This window comes from Megalobrama amblycephala, linkage group LG7, assembly GCF_018812025.1.
Source record: "Megalobrama amblycephala isolate DHTTF-2021 linkage group LG7, ASM1881202v1, whole genome shotgun sequence".
Classification (NCBI taxonomy): Eukaryota; Metazoa; Chordata; class Actinopteri; order Cypriniformes; family Xenocyprididae; genus Megalobrama; species Megalobrama amblycephala.
In genome coordinates, this window is record NC_063050.1 from 11,435,560 (window position 1) to 11,457,931 (window position 22,372).

Genomic DNA, 22,372 nt, shown 5'->3' on the forward strand with positions numbered 1-22,372 from the left:
GTTTCCCTTTAATGACAGAGAAAGATCTTAACCGCTTTTTTTTAAATCCAGTTCATTATTATCACAACTCAACAAGTAACACTTGTGTGTGTTATACTCACAGGGGGTCGCAGAGGGAGAGGAGCGGTAATGAGACGACTACAGCCGCCAGCCACACAGAGTCCACGCGCATCTTTGCCCGTCTGTATCTGACTCTGAACTATCAGACGCTCATTCACAATGTATTCAGCCTCGCTTGAGTCCCTCCCTCAGTAAAAACAGCTTCATCACCATCATCATCATTCTCAGTGTAAGTTATTGGGTAACATGGGTGGAGGGACCTGCACTATGATTCAGTAGAAGAATATCCTGTGCGATTGAAGTTACGACACCTTTGCTTTCCTCTCCTCTGGTTCAGACCATCAGTGCGGCATCATGCTGGCATGGAATGATGTGCCTTTAAACAGACTGATCAATCAATCAATCAATCAATCAATCAATCAATCAGAGTATATATTATATAAAGAAAGCAGGTTTGTGTCCAGTAGCCTCTATCAAACATCCAGCACCCAGTTTATTGGTCGTTACCAGCCTGCATATGCAAACTCATAGTGAGCATGACATGAAAACCACAATTGCTCAACAGGTCAAGTTGCTTTAAGTGTTTGTAATGCTGAAGCTTTAAACGATATCTCTATTGTAGCTCTAAAGGCCACATGTGTCTTTCAAAGTTCAGAAGTTGATGGAGACATTCGGTTTAGACTTTTATCATCATGCATGTCTGTCTTTCATAGCCACTGCATTTTGCTGTTGTGTGTGTGTGTAGGTCACAACAAAATGTCTGGTTTCACAACCAGAGATGAAAACTGAGAACATATTAATTTTATTTGAATAATTTGTTCAAAGCATAATTAACTTCAAAAAGTACAAATGGTACAAATAGACTGGGGCGAGTTGTCACATGAGGTCAATATGAATATATCACAGTCTAGTACCGTTACACTAATGTATTTTCACTATAGCAGTGGTTGCAGATTCAAACATTAAGACATTTGTCAATACAATAATTCATGTGAATTCAGTGCACATACCCTGCCATTGGAGCATGCTATCACAAAGGGAAAATGTGTTAAATGAACTGTATTCTTCAAGGTAATACTTTTCTAATTTTTTTTTTTTTTTTTTTTTGTAGTCGACTTTCAAGAATTAAACCCACCCTGAGAAATGTTCACTGCAGTAAAATCTGTGACAAGTTTTCCCTATTACAAAAAGGCTGATGTCAGTACATTGATCGTTTCTTTCAGCGAATCTGGAGAAGAAATACAAGATACAGCAAAGTTTACAGATTTCACACATGATTAGGATCTTTATGTTGTGCATCCAAAGTTGAACAGCTGGTCAGCGAGTGCAGCGATGCCGATGTACTTGTCTTTGTATTTTTCGGTTTGGGCCTCCTCTTGTGTCGGCCAGTATTCAATCCAGGTCTGCTCACCCAGGTTGTACCTCAGTCTAAAAAAAAACACATAAACACGTGGAGATCAATCCACACTGTGTGTGTTAACGCAAAACTCATTGAGTTAGTCTCATAGATTATGTAGTTTGGAGCGTCTGAAACTAAACTCGAGTTCAGACCAAACAACTGTAAGTAAGTAAGAGAGATCGTTCTGGTAATGTTCATAAAGCTCCTACCTTCCACCGATCCTAGGAAGTGATGTGGTTTGGCCCATGATCAGGTAGGTTTTGCCTTCTTCAAATTCAAGAAAGTCTCTACAGTAAGGATGAGCCAAGAAAGACCTGGTCTGGCCTTCCACAGCTGGATCAGTACCTGAAAACCATACAGTCTTAAATGTGTTTTAGATTTACTTTATAGTAACATAAGCAAATAATATGCCAGAGTTTAAATATGAAACTTTTTGCTTCCTGCAATGCATTCATTAAGCCTTACATTACTTTTTCATAAGAGAATCTATGTTAATTTATTATCAACGATCAGTATCATAATGCTATTGCACCTCTGCTACCCTTTTAACCCTTTAAGACCTTCTGCTTCATTAAGATTTCCCACATACAAGCCAGCTGCTTTGATATCATTGATAATAATTCAGCCTACACTATAAAAATGCAGTGTTAATACAATTAAATAAAATTATAAAATTAAATAAATTTTTTTCAAAACGTTTTCAAGTAAAATGTCAAATTACTACAAATATTTTTTTTCTTAATTGTTACAATTAAAGGTCCAGTTTTTCGTGTTTTTTTGAAGCTTTGATTGTGTTTATAGTGTGCAATATAACATGTGTTCATGTTTCGCGTGTAAAAAAACAGTATTTTTCACATAATTTACTTATCTGTATACCGCTGTTTCCACTGTCATAAAAACGGGCTGATGACTTCCTTGTTCTATGAAGTCCCTCCTTCAGAAATACGTAACGAGTTCTGATTGTGCCAGCGGTTCCTGTGTTGTGATTCGACAGCAGCTTAGCGAACCTTGCCCGGAAAGGTCACGCCTCTTACCATAACGTGGAGATGCACGCGCTCAGTGTTATTGTAAACATGTCTTTAATTTTACCCTATATCAATTTGAGCCGGAATCAGACCCGGTGATTGGACTGCGGGATGAAAATAACAGCGTTTCGACGACATGACAACAAACACACTCTACAAACGCAACTCTTGTGTATTCCTGTGGGCGGAGGTTAGTCAAAAAACTGTTTTAGTGACGTCATTAAAGAAGGAAGTAGAGGGATGTAGTCCAAACTGGCCGTTTGATGTAGGCGACTTCTGTTAAATAAAATATCTCGCTTGGCATTGAACTTTGAGCTTTAAAATTTTACAGATTTTATTTATACTCTAACAACAACATTACACACTAACTAAAGTTTGAAACATGGGATCACGAAGAACGGGACCTTTAAAATTAAGTGTAGATTAAGTGACTCTATGAACATTTCTGAGTTGTGCAATCTTAAAAAAAAATCTGTGCAAATTGTTCCCTTTATGTTTTTACATGCCAAACAATTTTGCATTCTGTTCTATAATTATAAAATTATAGAAGTTAAAGGGTTAGTTCACCCAAAAATGAAAATTCTGTCATTTATTACTCACCCTCATGCCGTTCCACACCCATAAGACCTTCGTTAATCTTCAGAACGCAAATTAAGATATTTTAGTTGAAATCCGATGGCTCAGTGAGGCCTCCATAGGGAGAAATGACATTTCCTCTCTCAAGATCCATAAAGGTACTAAAATCATATTTAAATCGGTTCATGTGAGTACAGTGGTTCAATATTAATATTATAAAGCGACAAGAATATTTTTGGTGCGCCAAAAAAACAAAATAACGACTTATTTAGTGATGGCCGATTTCAAAACACTGCTTCAGGAAGCATCGGAGCATAAATTAATCAGTGTGTCGAATCATGATTCAGATCGCGTGTCAAACTGCCAACGTCTGAAATCACGTGACTGGCACTCCGAACAGCAGATTCGACACACTGATTCATAATGCTCCGATGCTTCCTGAAGCAGTGTTTTGAAATCGACCATCACTAAATAACTCGTTATTTTGTTTTTTTGGCGCTCCAAAAATATTCTTGTCGCTTTATAATATTAATATTGAGCCACTGTACTCACATGAACTGATTTATTAAATATGTTTTTAGTACCTTTATGGATCTTGAGAGAGGAAGTGTCATTGCTCCCTATGGAGGCCTCACGAAGCTATCGGATTTCAACTAAAATATCTTAATTTGTGTTCTGAAGATGAACAAAGGTCTTACGGGCGTGGAACGACATGAGGGTGAGTAATAAATGACATTATTTTCATTTTTTGGGTGAACTAACCCTTTAATGGCAACAGTGGCAGAATCAATAAAATTACTGATAAAAACAAATATATTTAAAGATAAATATTTAAAGGGAACCTATAATGTCCCTTTCACAAGATGTAATATAAGTCTCTGGTGTCCCCATAATGTGTGTGTCAAGTTTCAGCTCAAAATACCCCACAGATCATTTATTATAACTTGTCAAATTTGCCCCTATTTGGGTGTGAGCAAAAACACACCATTTTTGTGTGTGTCCCTTTAAATGCAAATGAGTTGCTGCTCCCGGCCCGCTTTCCAGAAGAGGGCGGAGCTTTAACAGCTCGCGTTTCAGTCGCTCAACAACAACAAAGCTGGAGAATCTCACGCAGCCAAAATGAGGATTGTCAGTAACGGTGTTCAGCCTTACATTGTTCAAACCGGAGTCGACACTGATGGAGAGACTCAGGAAGAAGTTACAACTTTTAGAATGAAACTGGACGTTTCTGAACGGTTAGTGGATAAATGTATGTAGTTGCTGTGGAGTGGATTCAACTCATTGACTAGCATGTGCCGTCATGTTAATCTTTTGTGCAAATCCAGTGTTGAATTGACCCTCGTTTGTGAAGCAGTCCGGCGTAAAATGACGGCATGACAACAAAACTCTACTACAACAACTCTTCCTCTTCTCTAAAACAGTCCAACATGGCCCCGCCCCCTTTGTTGCGTGTTCTCGTTTATGCGGGGTTTATGTAAATTTTATGGTTAGTGATGTCACTAACCCAGGAAGAAGCTTGTTGTAGTCCCTATCATCTGTTTGTTGTAGTCCTTAAACTGAGAATTCTTTAAAAGAAACTATCTCTCTTTGCATTGAACTTGGAGCGTCGTAACTTTGCAGATGTTGTTTATGCTCAAACAGCAACATTACACACTAACTAAAGTTAAAAAGGTGAAATCATAACCACCCCTTTAAAAAGTTGATGCACTATTTACAAATTCATGCATATTCATTTGTCATATTTGCATATTCATACTTTCACAACTGAAACTGTATTTCCAATTGCCCACAAAGGTTGATTATTTGATATTGCGACATGTTTTCTGCAGATTACAGCGCACATTTGGATGGTTGTGCAAGAAGTCATCATACCTTCCTTCAGCACTTGTTCAACAGTCATGTTGTAGATGTCTGCTTGCAGTGAAAGCTCCTTTCCCACCACCCTGGTTTTATAAACTATAAAAGAAGTGAGTTACAGCATATAAGTCCCAGCTTTTCGCACAGACAAACACATTTACAAAAGCAGAAAGCCGTGTGTGCTTACCGTATTCAACTCCATGCGCACAGGCCTTATCAGCACGCTGAGACTCTTTAATTTGATGCTTCTTTTGGAGACTGCAGTTCTCTGTAAACACAGACAAGTTTATCAAAAGTGCCCACAGACACGAGCCACACAAAATAACAGTATGCATTCAGTTCATAAATACATGTACCTTCAGCACACTGGCACAGGTCTTCATGGCAGAGTCTGTTCAGCGCTCCATCTCTCTTATGAGGATGGTAGAACTTCACACACCGATCATCTGTGTGTTAGATTAAAGTCACGATGAAATCTTGTTTTTATATGTAATATTGAAGTATTTAATATAAATGACTTATCTGTACACATTTTTTAAAGGTGACCTATTATGCCCTTTTACAAAGCCTTGATTTTGTTTTTGGGCTCTGCTAGAATAGATTTCCATGCTTGAATGTTCAAAAAAAAACATTATTTTTTTCCCATATTCTCCATTGTTGCAGCTCCTCTCTTCCCAGTCTGTCAGTAACGCTCTGTCTCTATGAAGCCCCTCCTTCTGAAAAGCTTTATGTGCTCTGATTGGTTGACTGGACCAGTGTGTTGTGATTGGTCAAACGCTTCAAGCGCATTTGGAAAATGTCCCGCCCCTTACCATAACCACCAGTTTCAACACACTACTAACTAACTCAACCAGGCCCGCCCATTTTTGCCTATACTTTGGGCGGAAATTATTTAAATGATTAAATTATCAATTTTAAATTTATGTTTGTTCCCAGAAGAAAACTCTTACAATTGAGGCATCATAATCTTCAGTTAAAATAACTTCCCCTCCCTCTTGCAGCGACATATCTTATCTTCTCTAATGACGAGGGCGGGACCTGTCACTCACATGAGATCCACCAATAGCAAACCACAGCCATTTAATCAATTCCTTACAGACAAAATCAAGCCCTGTCCTACATTTGATCTTGTTTAAGATGCCACTTTGCTCAGATACATGTCACAATAGTAAAGAAAAAGACTTTTTTTTATGTTCTTAGCATGAATACATCTTCACTTTTCTACTTTCTTACACTGTTTTCACTGTACGCTGTGTAATGTGTGTGAGTGTCCATGTGACACCATGCACCTGGAGAGCTGTACTCGTACACAGTGACTCCGGCAGGCTGCAGCATTCCCACTTCGTTGATCTTGTGCATTCTGAAGGCAATCCTTTCCCTCTCTTTATGAGAAATCTAATGAGAGACATGCACTTGTGACACAAATGCTTTTAAAGTTATGCAATCCAAGTATTTCCAAACATAGGTAATAACTTTTTTATCAGCCATCATTTTAAAGAGATTCATAGAGGTCGTACTGTACCCCCGACCGTTAAATGTTATTTTAAATTGAAGAATGTCTATAAATTCAATGCACATCATTTTGTTTATGTCGCAGTGTTATGTTATTTATGGAATCATACAGATCATAACATTTAATTAGAAAGCAGTTTTTCTAGATGTTCACTTGTTTGGTGGTGTGAGTCTCTTATTGGCGTTAAAGGTTTAGTTATCAGTACCTTATTCAAGAAGATGATTAGCGATCCACGCTCTGAAAGCTCCATGTTCATCTCAAATCTCTCAATGTACTTCTCTTTCCCTTTAGACAACTAATGGAATTAAATCAGAAAGTTCAAACACTGAGAAAATTATTCATATATATATATATAAATCATTCTAATATGTCAATTTGCTGCTTAAGAAACATTTAATGTGTACAATTGTACAAAATATTTGTGTACAATATTTTTTTTCAGGATTATTTGATGAATAGAAAGTTCAAAAGAACAGTGTTTATCTGAAATCTAATCTTTTGTAACATTATAAATGTCTTTACTGTCACTTTTGATTGATTTAATGCATCCTTGCTGAATAAAAGTATTCATTTCTTTAATTTCTTTTCAAAAAAATAAAAATAAAAATTCTTACTGACCCCAAACTTTTGAACGGTAGTGTATAATGCTACAGAAGCTTTGTATTTCAGATAAATGCTGTTCTTTTGAACTTTCTATTCATCAAGAAATCCTGAAAAAAAAAAAGTACACAACTGTTTTCAACATTGAAAATAATCATAAATGTTTATTGAGCAGCAAATCAGCATATTAGAATGATTTCTGAAGGATCATGTGACACTGAAGACTGGAGTAATGATGCTGAAAATTCAGCTTTGCATCACAGGAATAAATTACTTTGTCAAATATATTCAAATAGAAAACAGTTATTTTAAATTGTTATAATATTTCACAATATTACTGTTTTACTGTATTTTTAATTAAATAAATTAAGCCTTGGTGAGCAGACGAAACTTCTTTTAAAAACATTAAAAATCTTACCAATCTCAAACTTTTGAGTGGTAGTGTATATATATATATATATATATATATATATATATATAGATATATAAAATGAATAAACGTGTGGATGAATGACATTTGATTGTGGCTCACTGAGTTTCAAGTAGCACCCAGTTACCAAAAATATGTTTTCAAAAATATGTTTTCAACTAAAAACGGGAATTTTTATGTGTATTGGTCGCTCGTTTATACAACAGTCTTTTGAAAACGATACTTTTATCCTCTGTGTAAACTACAAAAACATGAATTTGTGTAAACGGTGACATCCGCATGTGTACCACGTGTTCAGTTGATAGTGTTTCTTTACAAAGTGACATCGCCAACTAGTGGCCTGGCAGCAGAATGCAGCGTTTTAACCATTTTCACGGATCCGTGTGAACGGGGATCGTTTTGACGTTTTCGTCTGTACATGAAAAACACAAAGGAAAAACTTTTCTGTTTTTAGTACATCCTTGTCGTGTAAACGTACCCTAAGATACAAAAACATTTTCTCAATGTTCTCTGAACGTTCTGAACGTTCAAAAATGTTTTAAAAACATTCCATTTTATCATTCTGCAAACATTCAAAAGTGTTACTTTTGAATTGTTTCCTCAGAACATTCTGAAACATGTAGTTACATTGAAAAAAGTTCCATGAATGATCTATAAATAACATTTTTGTGCTAACGTTTTGAGAACATTATTAAAGACCAGATAACGTTGAACAAACACTCTATTAACATTACTAGAAGAAGTATGTTTGTTCATAACTTTGAAAGAACCAGCTCTGAGAACAATTCCTGTTATCTGGACAGACTTATTTACTTGCTGTTTTGCAACAGTTGTTTTGAAGTTGTTGGTATTATTCAATTTCTGAATCATTTTTACCTTTGAAAGATCAGTGTCATCTACTTTAAATCCTGTTAACAGGCCAACATCCAAAACAGACATGGCAGCATCTCTCTCTGGGTTCTTGAAACTGCACAGAAGGATAAAAACAATACATGAGATGCAGAATGATCCAACGCTCCTTCAATTCATGCTCACATTCAGCTGAAGATGCAAATCCAAGTCAAGTCTTAGAGCTGGCATACGGATGGACGGAAATGATCAGCATCAGCTCATACTTTACATTAGCTTTTACTCACTAGGTTTCAATGGTGAGCAGGTAACTTTCAATGGCTCCTGGATGGGACACTGGAAACCGAGCAGATTGAGAAGATAAAACACTGTTAAACGTCACTAATAAGTGAGGTCTTTGTGAACAAATGTATTCACTGAAGACATAAATACAGATGAACGCATGGTGAATCCTACCGTCAAACTGCTTCTCCATCTTCACACTGAGATCAAACACATTACAGTCATTTTCTCTCTCTTCAGGCAGAGCGTAATACATAGAATACACCTGAGAGAAGACAGATACAGTCCCTTTAAAGCTGTAATTTGTTTCCATGGTTGTATTGTAAATAACATGTAACTGAAGTTGCGAGCGTTTCACGAATACTCACCGACAGGGTGGCCATGCCGTTCCCATGAGCAGTGATGTTGAATTTCTGTGTCAGTTTGACCTGTTGTGAGAACACAGAAACATTTGGCATAGTTATGTTGTATGATTTAAAATCAGAGAAACGCACAATTAATAAAAATTAAACATAAAGAGGGCAAAACTGTGAACTGTTCACTCATATTTGCTCGTTCACCTTGTCTGACCGCGTCACATGCGTGTTGGATCGAGTGAAAGTCCATCTGTTATGCGTTTTTCTTCCCTCCACAGAGAGTTCAATGTTCAGATTCACGTCCTGCTTCTTCGCTTCCATGCGATATTCAGCCACGGCCTGGAAAACGATGATGCTCGCCTAATAGACAAGGCAGAAAAATATACAGCGTTCCCTTATTTATGAAGCTAATAAAAAAAGCGTTAATAAAATTTAACTAATATTAATTTACAATAACAGATCATTTACATTTTACTAGTGTATTAATAAATATAATAAATATAGAAATTAACATGATATGAATTTAATAAATGCTTTAAAAGTGTTTTTCATTGTTAATTTTAACTACTATAGTTACTAACTGTTAACAAATGGATCCTTTGGCCGTGTGTCCACCAAAGCATTTTTTTTTTTTTTCAGTGGCTAGCATACTTTTCCAATTGTTTTCAATGTTTTTTAAACACCAGGAGCATAATGAGGTCGCCTCAAGTTAAAAACTGTGCTTATCACTGTCACTTTTAAGCCTCCAATCACAGTGGAGGAGGGGCGGGACAAAGACAACATCGACCAACTGTCACAACATGTCACTTGCTGTACAACATCAACAAGCAGAGAACGGCACAAAATGGATGAGAAATTAATATTGCTGGTCTCCGAATATACATACCAAGTACTCTACATTGTGTAAATATTTTTTTCAGATGATATTGTATACATTTTTAACATTTAACACATTAAGGAAAGGGGTTCCTTACAAAGGCAACATCATATTTAAGGATCAGTGGCATTCAAAAGTTTGAAAACCCATGTTTAAGTCCAATGAACTGGCCATTAAAATGGCGCACTGTTTATTAAAGCTTGTGAGCAGGGATTATTTTCATGCAGTAATGATTTGTGTACCTGTGTGGTTCCACTGCCTCCATACTGAACTCTCTGTGCTCTCAGCCAGCGTACGGCCGCTCCGGCTCTCTCGAAATCCTTCACCTTCACCAGGGCAAGAAGTGCATAACCTGTGGCCTCCAGAGAGTGCTGACGCACTCCAGGAACTTGCCAAAATGTACCGACTGTTTAGAAGACACAAACGGAAAAGCTTGACATGGGTTATTATAGTTGCAAAATGTCGCAATTTCTTTTTTCTTTTTTTTTTTTTTAATCAATAAACAGTTATTTTCAAATCGGTTAGTAATTTGATTGTCATTTCAGTTTAGTTTTAGCACGTTTTATTTGTTAAAGTCACTATGAAATCAAAATTGACATCACTGATTTTTGTATGAAATACTGCCGTATTTATTTTAAATGATTTATCTGTGAACATAATTTTTTTTTAAATTCACATGCCTTCATAATCGTTAATCAAAATAACTTTCCCTCCCTCTTGCAGCGATACTTCTTCTCTGATGATGAGGGCGGGGCAAGCTGTCACTCACATGAGATCCACCACCATCCAGCCAATTCCCCATGGACAAAATCAAGCTCCGCCCTACATTTGTTCTTGTTTGAGAAGCCATTTCTATGGAGTCAAATTAATGCCTTAAAGTTTTGCACAAAAATAAAGTTTTGCAAAACAAAAAAAGAATTGAGCAATAATAAAATGTTTTGCAAACAAAAATAAAGAATTGCAAAGGAAAAATAAAGTATTGAGCAGAAATAAATAAGTTTTGCAAACAAAAATAATAAATTGCAAAATAAAATAACGTAGTGCAAAAATAAAAATATAATCAATTACAAAAATCAATGACAGCTGTAATCCTATTTTATCTTTGCCACATATTTTTCATGCTCAAACCTACTAAATCATTTGCAACGCTCATTTTAGTCTGCGTTTCAGTCAAGCGTGCGCTCACGATACCGGTTTTCTTTTGCGCTGCACTTTTCTGCGCGGTTCTCTTTATGGCACTGGTTTGACGTGGGGGTGGAGTCAAGAAACGGGGGCACACCCCTGCGAAACACGTCATCGGCAGGAGACGCAGATCGGAACAGAACAGATCAAGCATAGAGACAGAGCGCATTTATTATAATCTGAAAACCACGCCCAAGCTGCCTTCTTGTCTTTTCTGACTCATTACAAAAAACAGAACAATGCCTAAAAGGTGCTGTGTGACAAGGTGTACAGCTAACAAGCTAAAAAACCCAGAAATAAGTTTTTATAAGCTGTCGACCCCAAAAAACGAATGTTTAAGGACACAAAAGTGGATACAGGCAGTGAGACAGGGCGCAACGGGTCATATTACTATAAGAAATGCATTGGAGGGGTCGTAATCGGCGACAACATATGCTAAACAAACCAACAAAAACAAACCATTATTTTTAACCACGTCAAAGAATTATTTCACCTGTCGCCGATTACGTTCCCCTCCAATGTATTTCTTGACTCCACCCCCACGTCAAACCAGTGCCATAAAGAGAACCGCACAGAACAGTGCAGCGCAAAGGAAAACCGGTATCGTGAGCGCACGCTTGACTGAAACGCAGAATAAAATGAGCGTTGCAAATGATTTAGTAGGTTTGAGCATGAAAAATATGTGGCAAAGATAAAATAGGATTACAGCTGTCACTGATTTTTGTAATTGATTATATTTTTATTTTTGCACTATGTTATTTTTTTTTGCAATTCTTTATTTTTGTTTGCAAAACATTTTTTTTATTGCTCAGTTCTTTTTTGTGTTTTGCAAAACTTTATTTTTGTGCAAAACTTTAAGGCATTCATTTGACTCCATACATTTCTCTCAGATATACGTCACACTAGTGAAGAAAAGACTAATCGCAACTTCCGTTTCATGTCGATTTTAATGATAGTGATTATGATCTTGTGATCTTATGTATATTTTTAGTATCAGTTTTAGTTTTTCCTCCCTTATAACTCAAACCACAAACTGTTCCATCTGGTTATAACTACACAACTGACACTTTATCAGAAAATGCAGGAAGTGAACAGTGGCTGGTTGTTTTACATGTCAGTCTGACAGCTGATTGGTCCTTTCTGTAATACACTGATAGTCTAAAGGCTTGGGAGGTTAACTGAAAATATAAAAAGTCTTTAACTCAGTAATATTATTAGTTTTTTTGTTTTCCATTTGTAATTTATTGTCCATTCATCCATCCATCCATCCATCCTCAAAACCGCTTGTCCTATGTAGGGACTTATTTTATTTTCTAGGTTTATTTATTTCTTTTCGAATTTCCTACATTTTATGCATACAGTCACTGAAGTTGAGCTGCTGATTTGTCTCTAATGTTACTGACCTTCATTCTGGGTGGAACGACTCATCAGGATGTCTTTATTGAGTTTTCCAGCATTAGCCAAAGCATAAGAAGTCATAGCGACAGCATAAGTGCTGGTCAGACTCCGAACTCTCAGCGTCAGGTAATTAACGGCTCTGTTTATGCTGTTCTGAAGACTCTAGTATTGAGAGAGAGAGACTCAGTGAAGCTGATGTGATGTATCGTAGCGCTGTTTGTTTTTAGGAATCACACTTACTGGGACAGATCGAGCACAGATCTCACTGCCCTCTTGCATGGCAATCAGGACAAATGCAGTTAGTGAGGCGTCGCCGTCTTTCCCCTGTACGTCACCCTGGAATAAACATGCACTCAAATAAAGGAGATCCCAAACAATTGTAAGGAACAACTCGGACATTTGTTTGCCAACTGCAGCATACTGATGACTTCCTTTAGAGCTTTTTTGATTCAAATTATTTAAAAATTATTATATATTCAAATTATTCTTTCGACACGTCCGGCCTTTTGGACACTCTATTCACATTCTCACTAGTTTATTCAATTTTTATACTATTAATGTCCTGCAATGGACATACAAACATCACAGGAGAAGTCATTTTTGTAATTTTTTCTGAAACACCATGAACATTTTGACAATTTCTTGTGCTGTATTGTGTTTGACACCATTCTCTGTTGGAAATTACATTAGTCACATTTTTGGGATAAAATGACTTCTTTTTCTAGCATTTTATGTATCAAAAAAAATCTAATTAAAAATATTATAAATATACAGTACAGTCCAAAAGTTTGGAACCACTAAGATTTTTAATGTTTTTAAAAGAAGTTTCGTCTGCTCACCAAGGCTACATTTATTTAATTAAAAATACAGTAAAAAACAGTAATATTGTGAAATATTATTACAAATTAAAATAACTGTTTTCTATTTGAATATATTTCACAAAGTAATTTATTCCTGTGATGCAAAGCTGAATTTTCAGCATCATTACTCCAGTCTTCAGTGTCACATGATCCTTCAGAAATCATTCTAATATGCTGATCTGCTGCTCAAGAAACATTTAATGTGTACAATTGTACAAAATATTTGTGTACAATATTTTTTTTCAGGATTATTTGATGAATAGAAAGTTCAAAAGTGAAATCTAATCTTTTGTAACATTATAAATGTCTTTACTGCCACTTTTGATTGATTTAATGCATCCTTGCTGAATAAAAGTATTCATTTCTTTAATTTCTTTTCAAAAAAATAAAAATAAAAATTCTTACTGACCCCAAACTTTTGAACGGTAGTGTATAATGCTACAGAAGCTTTGTATTTCAGATAAATGCTGTTCTTTTGAACTTTCTATTCATCAAGGAATCCTGAAAAAAAAAAAAGTACACAACTGTTTTCAACATTGAAAATAATCATAAATGTTTCTTGAGCAGCAAATCATCATATTAGAATGATTTCTGAAGGATCATGTGACATGATCTGATGAGCTGAAAATTCAGCTTTGCATCACAGGAATAAATTTCTTTGTGAAATATATTCAAATAGAAAACAGTTATTTTAAATTGTAATAATATTTCACAATATTACTGTTTTTTACTGTATTTTTAATTAAATAAATGTTGCCTTGGTGAGCAGACGAAACTTCTTTTAAAAACATTAAAAATCTTAGTGGTTCCAAACTTTTGGACTGTACTGTATATTATTATTATTAATATTGCTTTATTGTTTATTAATAATAATAATAATAATAATAATAATGAATCATACATTTAAATAAATTCAAAATATGTTTTTGAAAATGGCTGCATACTACTATGGAAGAGAGCAAAATTAAACTGAGATAAAACAGTATTATTAATAGCAAAACCTTGTCATTAAATAATATACATTTGTTTCCTTAATCAAAATGTCACTTACAAGCATCTCTTCATGTATAATAGGGGAGTCTTCTTTAAACTTGCCATCTGGCATCTGTTTTGTGGCCAGCCACTTGAGGGTGCTGCAGATCACATTCTCCTCTATGACGATCAGATCACTGGCCATCGTGAACACTTTCGCCACATATGCTGTCAGCCTGTAACGACCAGAGAAAACAAAACCACAAAAGGAAGAGGTTAGAAATTACATATTAACTAATTGAGCAGATAAATATGGCAGGGATGTTCATCTCACCATGTGCTGCTACTCGTGCTCATCATGGCAGCAAAGGACCCGTCTGGTTTCTGGAAAGTTAGCTCTCGCTGATAGCCTTGACAAGAATGGTAGAATAAATATCTTATGACTTCATAGCTTTTGTCAGCATAATAGAGAATATTCTGTCTCTGAGGGATCTATTAAATGGGTTCAAAATTCAATTTTAGATGGTTTTTGAACATAAATGTGTGTTGGCAGTTTCGTGTACACGACCACCCTATAATAATAAAAATCCCCCCACTCCTTTTTTATACTCCTGTTATAAATCAGAAAAAGTGCCTACTCTCCAATCACCTGACTCCATTCTGCAACGCCCACTTTCAGTGATGCAGTCATTTCCTAGTGGACAATATGGATGCCCATTTCTACGGAAGAGGATTAGGACCAAGCAATAATAAAAAATAAAACCATCTCGAGATTAAAGTTGTTAAATTTCGAGAAAAAACTCGTTAAATTTCGAGAAAAAATTCGAGATAAAACGTTGAGAATAAACTCATTACATTACGAGAAAAAACTTGTTAAATTTCGAGAAAAAGGTTGAGATAAAATGTTGAGAATAAACTCATTAAATTACGAGAAAAAACGTGTTAAATTTCGAGAAAAAGGTTGAGATAAAATGTTGAGAACAAACATTAAATTACGAGAAAAAAGTCATTAAATTACGAGAACTAATTTGTTAAATCACGAATTTGTTCTCATAATTTAACGACATTTTTTCTTGTAATTTAATGAGTTTATTCTCAACATTTTATCTCGACTTTTTTCTAAAAATTTAACGACTTTTTTCTCATAATTTAACGAATTTGTTCTCATAATCTAACGACTTTTTTCTCGAAATTTAATGAGTTTATTCTCAACATTTTATCTCGACTTTTTTCTCGTAATTTAACAACTTTTTTCTCGAAATTTAATGAGTTTATTCTCAACATTTTATCTCGACTTTTTTCTCGAAATTTAACGACTTTTTTCTCATAATTTAACGAATTTGTTCTCGTAATTTAACGACTTTTTTCTCGTAATGTAATGACTTTATTCTCAACATTTTATCTCGAAATTTAACAACTTTAATCTCGAGATGGTTTTATTTTTTTATTATTGCTTGGCCCTAATCCTCTTCCGTACATTTCTACCACATCATAAAAAAAACAAAAAACAAAAAAAGTTGAAATTATGACACAAAAAGTTGACATTATGACATACCAAGTCTTAATTATGAAATTACCACAAAGTCAAAATTATGACATTAAAAAGCCGAAATTGACATACTAAGACATATTTGAGATAAAAGTTAAAATTATGAGTCATAATTATGACATAAGTCAAAATTATTACATTAAAAAGGCAAAACTGACATTACAAAAAAGTTCTCAATTTTGACTTTTTAATGTCAGAATTATGTCTTTTTGTCATAATTAAGATTAAGAGCTAATTTACCAAAATTAAGTTGTGCAATTTGTTTTTCTGTGGCGGAAATGGGCTTCCATAGGATAAAGCTATGCACCGCCCTTCAATTTCACTCATTAAATATCATGTATCTCTCATAAATGCATCAGACTAACATTTACATTTATGCATTTGGCAGACGCTTTTATCCAAAGTGACTTACATTGCATTATATTTTACATATTGGTATCTGAGCATGTGCAATCCCTGGGATCGAACCCATGACCTTGGCATTGCTAATGCCACGCTCTAACCACTGAGCTACAGGAAAGCATGACTAAAAGTGATGTGTTTATATGGTTGAGAGCAGTCAGCTGACCTGTGTTGATATGGTTAATGGCTTCACTACGGCGGTTCATGCCAACAGCCTCCCACTGATTGTTGCTGTCCAGATAATGAGTGGCAATGACAGGTAGAGTCATGTAGATCATGGTCTGCTCTCCATCACCACTGGGCTTGACAATAAACTGATCCATGAAGTCTCCACTGATGGCCTGCTCGATCATCTTACTGAACTCCTGACCTTGAGTAACAGACAGCGGTCAGGACGGGACGAGCAGATGGACAGGCAGAATAAACAAGTGTAAAGATTTCTCCTTACTCCTCACGGTGATGTACGTGTTAGCGGGTGTGTTGGGAACCTGAGTGTCTGGTTTGAGAGTCCTGACAGACACTTGTTGTACTCCACCTGTCGCACAGGTTCAGATCGAAAAGGTGAACAAAAGGTTTGAATCGGTCATAGGAGGGGCATTTTTGTTATTTTGGAGGAAAGACTCCAATAACTCACCCATCTTAGCAGGATTGAGCTCGACATTTTTCTCCTGTATCATAGTGAGCACACCCTCAGACTGAAACAAAGAGATTAGATTTGATCTGTTTAGGGTCTTTAAATCACAAAATGAAATCAAACTTCTACAATGACAGTAAATGAATGGTTAAGTTTATTAATTGGTTAAGTTTATTCAACATTCAGAAATATGGCTTTCCATTTTTCGAAGTCCATTTTTTGGGTCTTAAGTATAAATTATAGCAATATAAAGTAGAGCTCAATATAAAAAAGAGCTCTGATCTGTTAATTTACTTCACTCACCACCACCTTCAGGATCTTCTTCACTCCATCACTGTAGACAGAGTCATACACCGCTGCCTTCACATCAATCCAGTGATTGCCCAACTCCAGGGGAATAATCACATATGGGATGGACCTGGTGGACATGGACTCGACCTCCACTTCTATTTGGTAGGAGCCCTTTTTGCTGGCGGAGCTGCAAATATGTTCAGTATCTATGAACTCAAGCCGTGCCTGAAGGAGAAGTCAACAGTTGAACAAATGTACCAATTAACTGATGTGTTACTGTGCTGTGTTTGAAAATGTTTTGAATGTGTGTGCTTTGCGTGACATTTACCATTTGTTCAAAAATTAAGAAGGTGCAATACGCATTTGTGCTTAAACTATATTAAAATAGAAAACCATTATTTGGTTAGAGACTTGAGACTTCTTTTAAAAACATTATAATGTCAATGTGTTCAATCTTTTGACTGGTAGTGTAATTTAACATAGGCCTATACACAATTTTCTTCATATCATGTGCAATAATACGTGCATGCATGAGATCACAAAAATCATGTTTTTTTTTTGTCCTGAGTGGACTTTAATCCTGTTATCAGCATGATCACAGAGGGTTTTTTCACAGCCTACCTGACTGAAAGGCCTCATTAATATGCAAGTCATTTCAGGTCATTATTATTCAATTCTTTTGTCTTCTCAGGTGAGAATCACCCATTATACATGAGGATTCACGCCCCCATGCATACTGTGTTTCTTGACCAAAAGTGTCTTAGAAAATTTAAATCTCTCTATTGTTTTATATGAAGGAGTAGGCAGCATAATTTTTACTTCATTCTGAAGCAAAAACTCTAGTCTACAACCTCCAATACCCAGAAGTCTTATGAACACAGATTTAATATACTTTTTTTGGCCTTATTTCAGTGACTTAAGTTTTTTGTTTTTTCAATAACCACGCATAAACATTATTCCTTCAAAAATACAAACATGTACGTACATGTTCCTCACATATTATTGTAGCCTAGTTTGTGCTGAATACAGTGTAATGACACTTTTGTCATTTATATGTTTATGAACAACTGAAAAAAGCACAAATGTCAGGGCATGTCAAAACTTCTCCAAGCCCCAAATCAGCCTCAGACTCCAGAGGGTTAAAGATACCTTGTTTAGTTGTCACCTCAAAAAAAAAACAAAAAAAAAAAAACTAAAAATTTGGAAGATTTAGCACCTATTTCTAGTCCGTTCTGTACTAGCCTGGGGTGCATTTCTTAAAGCGAACTGTGATCGCAAGTTCTGTTGTTACCAATAGAGTTCAATGGGACTTACGACCATAGCTGACTAACAATGTTTTCGGGAAATGCACCCCTGGTTACAACCATGTAAAACCTGTGAATTTGGACTCCCAGAGGTAATGCATGATTAAAACAACTCTAATTTGGCTCATTGGCACTTTTATCCTGTTGTTAATAAAGTATCTGACACTACATTAGGTGATTATCGAGGACCAAAATGTCTGTGTGACTGTTTACCCTAACTTTCTTGTTGGTGTAGTTGTGAAGGATGGCCCTGATTTGTAGCTGTTCATTGCGCACAGCTGAGAACGGCACCTTCAGGTCAATGAAGAACCTCTTATAAACTATCATCTCATATGGATCTGCCACACAGATGCCTTAGGGGAAAAAACAAACGAACAAAAAAAACAGTAATGGAGTAGTAGCATGATGCTAAAACAAGGTGAAAAAAGTGTACTATATAAGTGTACTTCATCCTAACATAAAATGTTTTTACCATGAGTTTTTGACAGGCTGACAGCAAAGATTTGCCAAGTAGTGATAGATTCTTTCAGGTAGATTCTCTCTCTTGTGATTGATGTTGTTTTACTGGGACAGGAGGAAATAGAAAAGGGTTAAAACAGCTAAATACCCACATAAAAGATGCATATGTATAAAATCAGTCAGTGTTCTACCTGCTACCATGAACAAAAGTTTGAACAGAAGAGAAAAGCTACACAGGTGCATTCAAGCTGAAGGATCATGTCTATGTCTATATTCAATATAAGTAGAGTTTCCATTTTACCTAAGTAGACCTATGGAGAAATAAAACAAACAAACGCTTTCTTTTAAAAACTAAAATCTGTATGTTTGTTGTACTGAAATCCTACTGATATGTCACTTGCATAATAATTTGGAACACAGTGTAACCATTTCTTTTTTTAACTCAATTTCATGCACATTTACTTCATAAGGTTGGCAGTGCATGTGACTATCTACAGATAATAAGTAACTAGTAACTAAAAAACATTTCGCATAACTTCTGCTCATTTAAAATCACTCAAACTCTATAATATTTGTCTCATACTCACCATAACTTGTTATTAGCTGGGCAGGACGGCAGAATCTCCTCTGTCCAAAGCCAGCTCTCTGGGAACTGTGTACGTGATGTGATTTCATCAAAACTCTCATAATAGTCGCTATCCTCACCTGTCCAAGTTAACAGGAAAAAAAAATATTGATCTGGTCAGTTAAGTAGCAGAGGGGGTTGTTCATCAGTTTCAGCTGCTTTGGTGTTAATGACATTAACAACAGGTGCACTGGATGGGCAACAATGAAATGACCCCAAAACAGGAATGGTTTTACAGGTGGAGGCCACTGAGAGCTTTTTCCCTACTCATCTTTTCTGATTGTTTTTCACTAGTTTTGCATTTGGCTTAGGTCAGTGTCACTACTGGTAGCATGAGGCGATACCTGGACCCACAGCCCTACAAAATGACCTCCAGCAGGCCACTGGTGTGAATGTCTCCTACCAAACAATCAGAAACAGATTTCATGATTTCCTCTAGTGGGCCCTGTGCTCACTGCCTGGCACCGTGGAGCTCGATTGGCACCAGAATTGGCAGGTCCGCCACTGGTGCTCTGTGCTTTTCAGATGAGAGCAGGTTCACCCTGAGCACATGTGACAGACGTGAAAGGGTCTGGAGAAGCCGTGGAGAACATTATGCTGCCTGTAACATCATTCAGCATGACCGTTTTGGTGGTGGGTCAGTGATGGTCTGGGGAGGCATATCCATGGAGGGACGCTCAGACCTCTACAGGCTAGACAATGGCACCCTGACTGCCATTAGGTATCAGGATGAAATCCTTGGGCACATTGTCAGACCCTACGCTAGTGCAGTGGGTCTGACAATGCCCGGCTTCATGTGGCGAGAGTATGCAGGCAGTTCCTGGAGGATGAAGGAATTGATACCATTGAATGGCCGTGTAGAATGTCTACTTTTATCCTCAAACACTGTAGTCTGGAAGATTGGAGTTTGATTTGTGTTGTCAACATATCAAGAAGACGCTATTTTTTGCTTCCAAAGCAAATCCACTTTGATGCACTTCCAAAGGATGAAACTGATACGGTAAAATGGCGGCATTGTTACCGTTCGTATCACTGTATATCAAGTGCTGATGGCTGTTTGGTGGTCAACCAAGCGGTCAACCAATCACATTAGCCTGGGCCATCTGACCAATCAGAGAAGAGTAGACCAATCACAACAGACTGGGCCATCTGACCAATCAGAGAAGAGTAGACCAATGACAACAGAGTGGGCCATATGACCTATCAGTGAAGAGTAGACCAATCACAACAGACTGGGCCATCTGACCAATCAGAGAAGAGTAGACCAATGACAACAGAGTGGGCCATATGACCTATCAGTGAAGAGTAGACCAATCACAACAGACTGGGGCATCTGACCAATCAAAGCATAGCAGTCTCCTGGAAAGGAGGGGTTTATGAAGATCAAAGACTCGCAGTGTTTTTTAGCATCTTATATCTTATAAAGAAAATGGGGTTGTTAGCCTGTGGAAACATGACACATGGTGATAAGCTCACGATTATGACAGTCAGCAGAACAATATTTAGATACGTACTCCGAGCCAGAATCATCTCCTCCTCTCCAGCTTCCATACTATGAGCCACCACGTCATTGCAGCAGTGCAGGAAGGCCCGGACACACTCCTCTCCATCTAAAATGTACGTGGCTCGCCGTTCACATGTGTAGCCGAGTTTGATATCCCTCATGCCGTCCACACAGCACTTCCTCAGATCACCAGAGTACTGACCAGCTGAGAAGACAATATTGGACAATCAGAAGGAGAAGAACTGCTGAAGATTAAGCACTGGAGCTATTCATTCATCCTCTCTCTATATATGATTTCCTTTCATCCTTTACTGTCTGTCAAATAAAAGAAGCTCCAGCTTCTCACCCAGTATAGTGGTGATCCGCTGAACACTCTCAGCTCTTCTTCTTCTCTTTGAAGGAACAGGACACTCTGGCACTAGAGGATGTTTAAATAACAGGCTAAGACACTTCATACAGCTTGAGAAAACTGAAAGAGCATTATTTATATATATACCAGTTCTGGTGTTTGTTCCTCCTGCAGTGTGTGAGTCAAACATCAGTCCTGCATCACTGAAAACCCCCATACTGTCCCTTCCACCTCCTGCCGTACAGCCAATGTCGTGTTTCTCTACAATGTCCCAAATCTAGAGCAACAAACAGACCATTTATAAAGCCAATTCCAAGTGTTCACTCACTGTTGAGGTGTTGAAGGACCTTCACCTTCGTCTGAGTGAGTCTGTTCTGGTTCAGTCCATGCACAGCTTTATCCACCGCCACCAGCCCAACTTTAGCTTGAGGATCTCCAGTTATCTGCAAGCTGAACTCTTCTCCTGGCTCGTATATCGGTCGAGGCTCCTTCACCTGAACCTTCAGCTGTGAAGCATAAGAAATTATAAGAGGATCTACTGGATCCTAATAGTATCTATTCCTGCTGATCATGCATTAATATAATTGAACTTCTGAGGCCACCAATTTCCAAATGAGCCATTTTTGCAGCTGTGACCCACCGTTCCCATGCACGTGTCCTTCACGTCGACCCAGACTGAATCAGACACCACCTCAGATGAGCCCACATGGTAATAAGCCACGAAGCGGAAGGACGGCACCATGTCTTTGGTTACAGGTAAAGACAGAGTCACCAGAGCTTGTCCTTTCCTCTTAAACCTGTCTGTGTGAACGATCTGACCTTTACTCAAGATCTGAACATAAGAGGGAAATTTGTCATTTAAACTTGACATTCATGCAATAGGTTTTATTCTTCTAGTAAACCAGTATTTATTAATTATTTGATTAATCAACGACTATTGAATGGGCATTACAGAAAGTGATTTTACAAGTCGATGTATTGTTTGTATATTGTAATTCAGTCTGACTTTGGCACCTGTT

The 22,372-nt window shown here is 36.9% G+C and overlaps 2 protein-coding genes across 2 annotated transcripts in view; both read right to left on the reverse strand.

The window, feature by feature from the left end:
- The window catches only part of LOC125271346 (complement C3-like), a 36,322-nt gene extending 36,086 nt beyond the window's left edge, over positions 1 to 236 (reverse strand). Inside the window, exon 1 of the mRNA XM_048195407.1 lies at positions 102 to 236. Within this exon, the coding sequence (XP_048051364.1) occupies positions 102 to 172 (71 nt within the window). The 5' untranslated portion in view covers positions 173 to 236. The remainder of the gene's footprint in view (positions 1 to 101) is intronic.
- A 603-nt stretch (positions 237 to 839) lies between these two features.
- c3a.6 (complement C3a, tandem duplicate 6) overlaps positions 840 to 22,372 on the reverse strand; it is a 28,056-nt gene continuing 6,523 nt past the window's right edge. Inside the window, exons 13-41 of the mRNA XM_048195405.1 lie at positions 21,994 to 22,185; positions 21,707 to 21,859; positions 21,501 to 21,630; positions 21,351 to 21,422; positions 21,015 to 21,209; positions 19,463 to 19,580; positions 18,889 to 18,980; positions 18,630 to 18,769; positions 17,125 to 17,337; positions 16,822 to 16,882; positions 16,636 to 16,722; positions 16,354 to 16,557; positions 14,571 to 14,646; positions 14,316 to 14,472; positions 12,645 to 12,740; positions 12,410 to 12,566; positions 10,067 to 10,230; positions 9,152 to 9,307; positions 8,960 to 9,019; positions 8,766 to 8,856; positions 8,597 to 8,645; positions 8,337 to 8,427; positions 6,636 to 6,725; positions 6,207 to 6,312; positions 5,274 to 5,363; positions 5,105 to 5,185; positions 4,933 to 5,016; positions 1,669 to 1,804; positions 840 to 1,488 (exon numbers count right to left, since the gene is read on the reverse strand). Of these exons, the coding sequence (XP_048051362.1) occupies positions 1,347 to 1,488; positions 1,669 to 1,804; positions 4,933 to 5,016; positions 5,105 to 5,185; positions 5,274 to 5,363; positions 6,207 to 6,312; positions 6,636 to 6,725; positions 8,337 to 8,427; positions 8,597 to 8,645; positions 8,766 to 8,856; positions 8,960 to 9,019; positions 9,152 to 9,307; positions 10,067 to 10,230; positions 12,410 to 12,566; positions 12,645 to 12,740; positions 14,316 to 14,472; positions 14,571 to 14,646; positions 16,354 to 16,557; positions 16,636 to 16,722; positions 16,822 to 16,882; positions 17,125 to 17,337; positions 18,630 to 18,769; positions 18,889 to 18,980; positions 19,463 to 19,580; positions 21,015 to 21,209; positions 21,351 to 21,422; positions 21,501 to 21,630; positions 21,707 to 21,859; positions 21,994 to 22,185 (3,483 nt within the window). The 3' untranslated portion in view covers positions 840 to 1,346. The remainder of the gene's footprint in view (positions 1,489 to 1,668; positions 1,805 to 4,932; positions 5,017 to 5,104; positions 5,186 to 5,273; positions 5,364 to 6,206; positions 6,313 to 6,635; positions 6,726 to 8,336; positions 8,428 to 8,596; positions 8,646 to 8,765; positions 8,857 to 8,959; positions 9,020 to 9,151; positions 9,308 to 10,066; positions 10,231 to 12,409; positions 12,567 to 12,644; positions 12,741 to 14,315; positions 14,473 to 14,570; positions 14,647 to 16,353; positions 16,558 to 16,635; positions 16,723 to 16,821; positions 16,883 to 17,124; positions 17,338 to 18,629; positions 18,770 to 18,888; positions 18,981 to 19,462; positions 19,581 to 21,014; positions 21,210 to 21,350; positions 21,423 to 21,500; positions 21,631 to 21,706; positions 21,860 to 21,993; positions 22,186 to 22,372) is intronic.